Here is an 8,793-nt window from a genome sequence, read left to right as displayed (position 1 = left end):
CTGAAAGAAATCCAATTTTGACGGGCCAAAGAACGAGCAAAATTTGAGGTGACACTCAACTTTTTTTAAATTTCGGAAAGAAATAAATGACACAAGTTACCAACCAACACAATTGACACCGGTACACTGGTAAGTTTCATCAATAGAGAAACAGTAGTTTTTTTTATTTTCCAAAATCGCCCTTTTTAGGCTTAGTTTGAATAATATTCAAATTAAGAAAGATTGAAAACTGTTTCGTGAAATTGACTGGTAGTTCTAAAACTAAAAGTTCTTTTAGAGTAAAACTTAGCTACAAAATTTCCGAACTACTAGAAAGCTAAGATTATGATTAGATATACCCAAATGTTCATTGTTAAAGTAGAATGCTCTATAGGTCACTCTGCTCCATGGCTAATAAACAATCTACAAAAACAAGTCTGTAAATGTTAAGTATGTTAAGCCCACTACATGGGCTTACGGGTTTTAAAAAGTCTAATTTTTTTGTCTTCTTAAATTCTACAACACCTGTAGTATATTGTCCCTTGAGAACTTGTGCATTGAAAGCTAGCTAGGCTAAGTGCGCCGTCTTTAAACTCGTTTTTCTCGAAACTGTGTTTTTGAAGTCGGTTAGAAAGATTTCTTGAAAACTACTCAACCGATTTTCATGGAATTTTACACAGATCCTTGAGATGCAATTATTAATTTACGAAATTTTCACTGAAGTTTTAATTTTTTTGTAAAAAAAGTTCAGTTTTTTTTTCCTTCGTCGAAGTTCTAAGTTAAGGTTTTGACTAAAACACGTATTTTTCACTTTAGATGATCCTATAAGAAGTTATCCTGCCAACGCGGGCCCATCTTCTTTCCGAGGGGTCACCGGAAATGGCGTCACAATGGCCGAGTTTAAAGTATTTCCTTTTTTTCAAAAATTTCAGAATTTCTTTGTTAATAGTGTATGTTTGTAACAATAAAAAATTGTATCAAAATATTTGGTAAAAAATTGTTGAGAAAAGTCTGTTTTTTACCCGAGGAGACCCATGTAACCACTTATGTCTTATACTTAGTTCTTTTGAAGGAAAATATTGGTGAGGTTCGGTTGTTATAATAATGAAAATTAAATGAATGTGTATCATCTTCTGGAGCTAAGTTAGTATAACCTCAAAATGAAATACGTTAAAATGTTTTCTTTTTGTCAGTCCGGGTCATATTTGATCAGGTGTACTAAAGTTTTCCAATATTTTTGAGCATACTTTTCTTGTACTCTTAAGAGGGTATTCTAGTCTAGAATTTTGGAAAAATCTTTTTTTTTTTGCACATTCTTAAAGACTGGACCTTTAAGAATTTATTCCCCAAAGGAGACAAAGCTTACATATATGTCGAACCACTCAAATTTTCAAATATCCTAAAGCTGGCACATGTATCTAGTAACTTTCATGCTGAAGTAGTAATAATGGTAGGCACTTACCCCAAGCCGCTGCCAGAAATCACCTTAGCGCTGTTATTCCATCGCCCAGCAACCAAGAATTGTTGCGATAATATGTTATTGCGTTTACTCAGCCATTTTCGTGGTTTTTCATAAGCTGAAAGTATAAAAATAAATTGTAAATAATAAAAAAGTGAGGTTATAGTTTTAATCCCATATTGCAATGGCCACAACTACGAGCGCCGCAATAAAAATGGACCCAATGCGTGTGACGCTGGCGGATATTCAAAGAGGTGTAGGTTTGATAAATAATAAAAATTTATTAATTTCCAGTTTTATTTGTAGAAGCAAAATTTTCCTACTTAGATTACAGTAAGTAAGCAGCTGGATAACTTCAAAGCCTTTCCGACAACACTACACTGCGGTCGCTCCTTGGTGGGCTCGCCCAAACAACAGCCGCAACACATTAAAGTAACACTTCGGAAGACCAATGAAATACTGCTCTACGAACAGCGCAGCCTGACCGTCTTGGCCGACACAGACGAAGGCAAGGCAGTCGCAGCGGACAATGAGCGCTACGAGTATTTAACCTCCGCGCAGGGCAGACGACGTCGTACCATCAGCGCAGAGGCGCAAACTGCCGGCGTGCTCTATAAAAGTCGCGATGTGAATACCGAACACATACGCACGGATAATATCGCCTCTTATGTGTCGAACTTTGAGATGTTCGACACGTACAAGGACCTGCAGACAACAACGAAAAGTGTTGCCATTGATGAGCACAAGAAAATGGAGATCACCACTTACAAAGTGGAGGGCAAAGATACATTTATCGATATTAATCGACAGGCGAGTTTCCGTTTGGCGCTCATGTTGACCATGCGCGTCTTAGCTGGCAATGTTTTCGAGCAACAACAACGACGCTTTCGTAATATGCGTCTGCCAGATCCGCTGGCAGCGGAGGTGCGCTACCGTTATCGTGCTGAATTGCTTTGGCGTTTTGAATTGCCACAGGCACTGGCCGGCAACATGAAGAAAGCGGTCGCTGATCTCAGCTGGTGTCCACGCAACGGCGATATACTTGCTGTGGCTTACGGTGTCTACAACTTTCGGGATGACAATGCAAATTCAGATGGCTGTGTTTGTATTTGGTCCATTAAAAATCCCGTCAATCCGGAGAGATACTACAAATATCAATTACCCGTTATGACGGTCGAGTTCTCGCTGCACAGTCCACAATTATTGGCTATCGGCTTATCGGATGGCACCATCGAGGTGCTGGATATAACGAAACTTGAATCCGCCGCCATTGCAGTGACCGATCGTCGCACCTTGCACAACTGTGAACCGATTGTCGCCATAAAATGGATCTCACGTAGCGAATTGGTAGGCGCCCGGTACACCATTGAACCGTTTTTAGCGCTGTCACGTGACGGGTCTGTAACCAAGTACAGCATTATTAATAGTCCACAATTGCTGGCGAATAAGCTGCTTTTGTTGAATCGCATTGAAGCGCAGCCGGAAGGTATACGAGTGGAGCGTAGCTATGAGCTGCTGCAGGCCAATCGTCATCCGCAGGGTTTAAATCTCTGCTTGAGTCCCACACAGGATGATTTGTATTATGTGCTCACAGAGGAGGGTTGCCTATACAAGTGCTCAACTCATTATCCGCAACAGTATTTAACGGTACTGCAAGTGCAGGAGGCAGGTGCGAACGCAATGGATTTCTCACCATGGTCGCCGAAGCTCTCTTTGACCTGCGGCAATGATTGGTGAGTGATTATTTTAAAGAAAATTAGTTTTGAAAGCAAAAACCTACTACAAAGCGAATATTATGGATGATAGAGTTGTTGACTATGGGTTCCATGGGTTTCCTAGTAACGAACGGCATTCCCCAGTTTATATCAAATGCTCGACGGTATTTTGGCTATTAAATTGCTTCAATTTAGTTTTCAAAATTAAATTTGTGTTTAATATATTTCATGTAGATCCCAGAAAAACTGTTATAAACACATTTCCAGGTCCATAAATATTTGGTTAGATGGCATTTTCGAGCCAATAATCACACTAAAACATCATGAGGGTCCCATACACTGCGCCTACTGGAGTCGCACGCATTCCACAATAATTATTTCATTGTGTCGCAACTCCGTGGATATTTGGGATATTAAACAAAGCGTGCTGAAGCCGATGTCATCGACTAGCATAAATGGCGCGCATTATACGAGCTGCAGGTAAATGACTACTGGCAAAAAGTGTATTCACGTTGCTTGCATGAACTTTAAAATTTTTAACTATAATTTTCTACAGATTATCACTTTGCGGTCGCTCGTTAGCAGTTGGCAATGAAGCTGGTAATGTTCTTATGCTCGCCTTCGAAGACATGCCCTTTCCCGCCTACTATCAATATGATCAATTGGTGAAAGCAATCTACAATCTCATATCCAATGATAAGGAGATGACGCATAAGGTGAAAAGCCTCGGTTTCTTTGGTTATGCCGAGCATGTTAGATATCAGCCGAAGAAACGTCGTAGAATGCGGAAGAAAATACAAAAGGATACAAATTTAAGTGATGAAAATTAAATTTTAACACATGACATATGAGATACTTAGGCATTGAGTTGGATTTATAAAAATGTAATATAAAATAATAAAGTTTAGTACTATTTTGAGGAGCTACTTTTTTATAACTGAAACTAAAGTCGAAAAAGTCTTTTCGTATTTCTAATGAAACTTCAAATTATTTTTTTTTTTATAATAAACTTTAATGAACTAAATATGTACCATTTTGGTCGATCACTTTTTGCCATTTTTCCGCTATTCCATTAGTGTAAAACTTTTCTGGTTTCTTGGCGAAAAACTGGGACAAGTAATTTTCACAGGCTTCTTTTGATGCCAACTTTACTCCACTTAGGGAGTTCTGCATTGACCGAAACTAGTGGTAGTGCGATGGTGCAAGGTCATGCTACATGGTAGATGCTTCAAAACTTCCCAGCCAAGCTCTCTCAGTCTATGCCGAGTCATCAAAGATGTGTGTGTGGTCTAGCGTTGTCCTGATGAAAGACGAAACCTTTTTTGTTGATCAGTGAGATTTTTTAAGATTGCTTGCTTCAATCTTTTCAGTTGTTGACAGTAAAATGTATAATCAATCGTTTGAACAGGCTGAAGCAACTCATAGTGGACGGTTCCTTTCCAATCCCACCAAACACTCAACATAACCTTTCGACGCGTCAATCCTGGCTTTGCGACTATTTTGATTGAGCTTGACCGCGCTTGGACCATAACATTTTTCACACATTATTGTCGTATATCATCCACTTTTCATCTCCAATCGTTACCAATCGCTTCAGAAATGGTTCGATTTCATTTCCTTTCAGCAAAGAATCGCAGATGTTAATTCGGTCTATTTAGTTTTGCACAGACAATTCATGTGATACCCAAACATCGAGCTTCTTTTTGTATGCAGCCTCTTTTAAATGATTCAGAACCATTTGAAGATGAATGTTAAGTTCTTTAGCGACGTCATAGCTGCTTATGTCACGGTCCTGCTCAATCTTTTCCATAATTTCATCGACTTTTACAAAGATAGGTCGGCCAGAGCGAGATGCATCCTTCACATCAAAATTTCCAAAACGGAAGCGAGCGAACCATTGTTGTGCTAGACGAATTGATACAGCAGAGAACGTAAGTATATTATAGAGAAGGTCCAACAGCGGACAAGCGTGTGAACTGGCAAAAGCTAACAAAATGCGATGGGTGCATTTCACCACAGCTAGCTAAGAAGGAGAAATATTGTCGTGCCCCTGATGTTAAATGGTGAAATGCGCTAGTAATTTTCTGTGGTGAAATGCACCCATCCAAAACAGGTAATATCCCAAAATTGAAATATCCCTAAATTCTCGGCGTCGTGAACCTTCTCTATAATATACGTTCTCTGGATACAGCATCGTCTCCGTAAACTTCACAAATTTCCTTGGTGGCGTGAGTGGCATTCTTCGCTTTTTTATTAAAAAAATTCAAAACATAGCGAATTTCTTCATTATTTTCACTAATTTTTGAACAGCTTTAACTTTTTTTCAACTTCCCCAAAATTTTTTTTTTTGTTAAATGAAGCTTAAAATCTCACCTTTCCAACACTGTATGGTATGACACAATATGGTAGGTAGCACTGGAGATATATACGACTGCAACGACATCTATTGACAAAATACGAAAAGACTTTTTCGACTACCCAATATATAGTATTAAGTTTGCCACGAAATTTATAAGAGCCAGAAGAATATATCGGATACCCTATAAATACATATAAAAATTATCATAGTTACCAGCTGAGTCGATTTAGCCATGACCAAACAACTGTCCGTCCGTCCGTAAGTATATACACAATAGAAATAAAATGTAACTAACAATAGCAATGAAAAAATATATTTTAACGAAAACAATTATTTAATTAATTTGACAAAATTCACTGTTTGTAGTATTATAATATTTTATTTTAAACTATTTTTGTAAAAGAAAAAAGTTATTAGTGTCAAACTAATACAAATTGTTATAAGGATAGTAAAAATATATATAGTACATACTATATTTAATTTTTTATTTTTTCTTAAGACACTATTTTGAGTATTACTTATTTATTTTGTTTTTAAATAATTTTATTTTTTTTAAACACTTCAAAGTTTTGACCTTTAAGTTAATCAGTATTATGACCTTTCATTTTTAAATATTTTTGTGTCATTCCAAAACTCTAACCTCTAAAATATACTCTTTATTGTATAATTGTCGCACTCTTTACTCTTTCTTATTTGTGATTTCAAAAACATCGCCGCTTTTAGCTCAAAGGCTTTCAAAGCCTTGATTTTATGTAAACACAAACACTTTCATTGACAAATACAAAAAAGTTAAGTTTAACGGCACTTGCGTAGCAATTTATTCAGCGATAACTACGATTTTAAAGTAATTTTTTATGCACAAAATTTCGACACAACCACTTCGTTGACTTGATTAAGGCTTTTAGGGCAATCGTTACCTCGCAAGCCTGTTGTTATATTTCATAGAGTTTTCACTAAGCCTTATCACACTGCGACGACGCGAAGGTATACATTTTAAGTACAAGTACATATATATATTAACCAACTTTTAGAACACAATTTCTTGGATTTAAGTACATTTTTTAATTTCCACTGCTTCGACACCCACAAACACGTCAACCAGAGAACTGCGCGCACAACGGCAGCAACTTTACTGTAAAAGAAATCAGCAGCACTACAGGAATTACTTCAATTTTCGAAAATAGACAATAAGCGATACTCAACCGTGTCTAATTCATCTCGATTTGTTTATGTTTAGCACAGCTGATGCTGCGGTTTGGCATTCCACTTCGCTCAAGTTCAAACAATTACCTTATTTGTGGTTTTCTAACGATCGCTGAGACACGCTAAACATAACGTTACTTAGAATTCATAAATTCTTGACGCTGGCAGTTGCAATTGTGCATTAAATTCATTAAAATGACACAAACGCATTTCGTATTGCCGCTTTTGATGCCCGAAAGGCAGTTGGTGCGCACCTTTCCAGCGCCCTACAACGAGGCCGTTTCACCCTTTGCCGAGGTGAAAGATTTTTCCAAAGCCGTGCGCTTCGAGTCGCAATGGCAGCCAAAACTGAAGTTGCGACCACGCAAAGTCATACTCATCGGCGATGTGGCAGTGGGCAAGACGACATTGGTGAACAGGTAGGTGATCTGGCATTTTGCTGTTGGAATTTTTGTTGACTAATTAAATTTGCGCTCCTAGATTTTGCTTCGATAAGTTTGCGGAGAAATACAAGGCGACTATTGGCGTGGATTTCGAAATTGAGAATTTCAATATTTTGGGACAGGGTCTTACGCTGGAAATGTAAGTACATTACGATTATTTTTTCAATATGTTATTATTATTGTTATACTTACCTACAGTTTTGTATCTTGCTTATAAATTTATTGTATAATTTTTTCAACATGCTCAGGTGGGACACTGCCGGCCAAGAGCGCTTCAAATGCATAGCACAAGCCTATTATCGAAATGCTAATGGTAAATAATTAGCTTACAATAGATTAATTAAAGGACAAACAATTAAATTAACACACTTTCATTGCAGTTATTATAGTCGTTTTTGATATGTCCAAACCGGAAACGCTGAATTCAGCAACCAAATGGCTCAAAAGCGCACTGGCTGTTAATACAATACAAATGCCGCTGACATTTTTGGTTGGCACCAAGTCGGATAAATTGGTAAGCGCACTAATACAAAGGAAAATATATCAATTTAAAAAAAAACACTAAAAAATAATAATTTAAAATAACTATTTGCCAAAAAATCTTAATTCTCAACATTCCCGATTTTTTTAAATGAAATTATTTGTTTTTATAAGCTTCTATTTAGTTAAAATTTTATTTTTTTTTCACTTCAACTCTGCAGAACAGAGCAGAATTCGTGCGCGTGGAGCGTTTGGCAGCAGAAATCGCCGACGGCATTAAAGCCGAGTATTGGTCAGTTTCCGCGCGAACCGGTTATAAAGTAGTCGACTTCTTTCAACGTGTAGCAGCGCTATCCTATGAGACCGCCTGCAAAGAGGCGATAATTGAGCGTCATTTTATGGAAAAATCCGTTGCGGTGCGTTTACAGCGGAAGTCAAAACAGTGCGGTTAGTCACAGAAATGACAAGATTATACAAATCTATAGCGTTAGATTTTCAGAACTAATACTCATATAAATTAATAACTCAATGCATTTATGTATGAAAACTTCTTTGCAGATTTTCGTAGCAACCAAGCAGATAGCAGAGCAGCGAAGGCCAAGGAAAGGAGTTTATGTTTTTGTTCATAATTTCTAAGTATTTGTAGATAAAAAAAATATGATAAAAACTGAAAATATTATATTAAACGATGTAAATAACTTATACTTACTTACTGCTTTAAACGGCATCTGGAATCATATGGTATTCGCTAGGCGACAATTCATGGACTAAAAATCACAACACAACTACACACACAAATCAGAAGCGGCCATTTAAATTTGGTAAATACAAATTTTTGCGAACTCATCATCGAAGAACTGACTGCCAAATATTAAATCGCTTCACAACTTATATATATGTACATACATATACTACTATATACTATATATTTATGTGGAACAGAGAAAATCTAACTTGTACTAATTTTAGCTCCAAACAATATTAAGCAAATGCAAAACCACTTTTAATTAGAAAAAAGATAGGATGCGGCAAAAATGCTACTGCTAAAAGCTTCACTTGTAGTGATGCAGCTAAATATACATTTCCAATTTATACATCCACGCATTCACTAGATACCGATACACTCATTATCACAAATCCCTAAAAAATAATTTT

General features: G+C 36.9%; 3 protein-coding genes across 3 annotated transcripts; all 3 read left to right on the top strand.

Moving 5' to 3' along the window:
- The first annotated feature begins 1,622 nt into the window (after positions 1-1,622).
- LOC120777023 (dynein intermediate chain 4, axonemal-like) lies at positions 1,623-3,175 on the top strand. The gene is made up of 2 exons (XM_040108135.1): positions 1,623-1,694; positions 1,766-3,175. Exons 1-2 carry the CDS (start codon positions 1,623-1,625, stop codon positions 3,173-3,175), a joined length of 1,482 nt encoding a protein of 493 aa, XP_039964069.1.
- A 383-nt stretch (positions 3,176-3,558) lies between these two features.
- On the top strand, positions 3,559-3,997 carry LOC120778573. The gene is made up of 2 exons (XM_040110437.1): positions 3,559-3,633; positions 3,710-3,997. The coding sequence occupies exons 1-2, from the start codon at positions 3,590-3,592 to the stop codon at positions 3,981-3,983; spliced, it is 318 nt and encodes a 105-aa protein (XP_039966371.1). The 5' UTR covers positions 3,559-3,589; the 3' UTR covers positions 3,984-3,997.
- A 2,884-nt stretch (positions 3,998-6,881) lies between these two features.
- LOC120778572 (ras-related protein Rab-34) lies at positions 6,882-8,267 on the top strand. Its single transcript, XM_040110436.1, has 6 exons — positions 6,882-7,134; positions 7,196-7,297; positions 7,407-7,471; positions 7,539-7,672; positions 7,860-8,085; positions 8,197-8,267. Exons 1-6 carry the CDS (start codon positions 6,911-6,913, stop codon positions 8,265-8,267), a joined length of 822 nt encoding a protein of 273 aa, XP_039966370.1. The 5' UTR covers positions 6,882-6,910.
- Positions 8,268-8,793: the final 526 nt, after the last annotated feature.

This window comes from Bactrocera tryoni, chromosome 5 (assembly GCF_016617805.1).
Source record: "Bactrocera tryoni isolate S06 chromosome 5, CSIRO_BtryS06_freeze2, whole genome shotgun sequence".
Taxonomy (NCBI): Eukaryota; Metazoa; Arthropoda; class Insecta; order Diptera; family Tephritidae; genus Bactrocera; species Bactrocera tryoni.
The sequence above is the reverse complement of the archived record's forward strand: the minus strand, read 5'-3'. Positions and strand labels throughout refer to the sequence as shown.

Excerpts from the sequence above, each read along its gene's own strand:
- LOC120777023 (XM_040108135.1), top strand. The coding sequence starts at position 1,623 with ATGGCCACAACTACGAGCGCCGCAATAAAAATGGACCCAATGCGTGTG. Across the intron at positions 1,695-1,765 it reads TGGCGGATATTCAAAGAGGT|ATTACAGTAAGTAAGCAGCT; the intron begins GTAGGTTTGATA and ends TTTCCTACTTAG.
- LOC120778573 (XM_040110437.1), top strand. The coding sequence starts at position 3,590 with ATGTCATCGACTAGCATAAATGGCGCGCATTATACGAGCTGCAG. Across the intron at positions 3,634-3,709 it reads GCGCATTATACGAGCTGCAG|ATTATCACTTTGCGGTCGCT; the intron begins GTAAATGACTAC and ends AATTTTCTACAG.
- LOC120778572 (XM_040110436.1), top strand. The coding sequence starts at position 6,911 with ATGACACAAACGCATTTCGTATTGCCGCTTTTGATGCCCGAAAGGCAG. Across the intron at positions 7,135-7,195 it reads AAGACGACATTGGTGAACAG|ATTTTGCTTCGATAAGTTTG; the intron begins GTAGGTGATCTG and ends TTGCGCTCCTAG. Across the intron at positions 7,472-7,538 it reads CTATTATCGAAATGCTAATG|TTATTATAGTCGTTTTTGAT; the intron begins GTAAATAATTAG and ends CTTTCATTGCAG.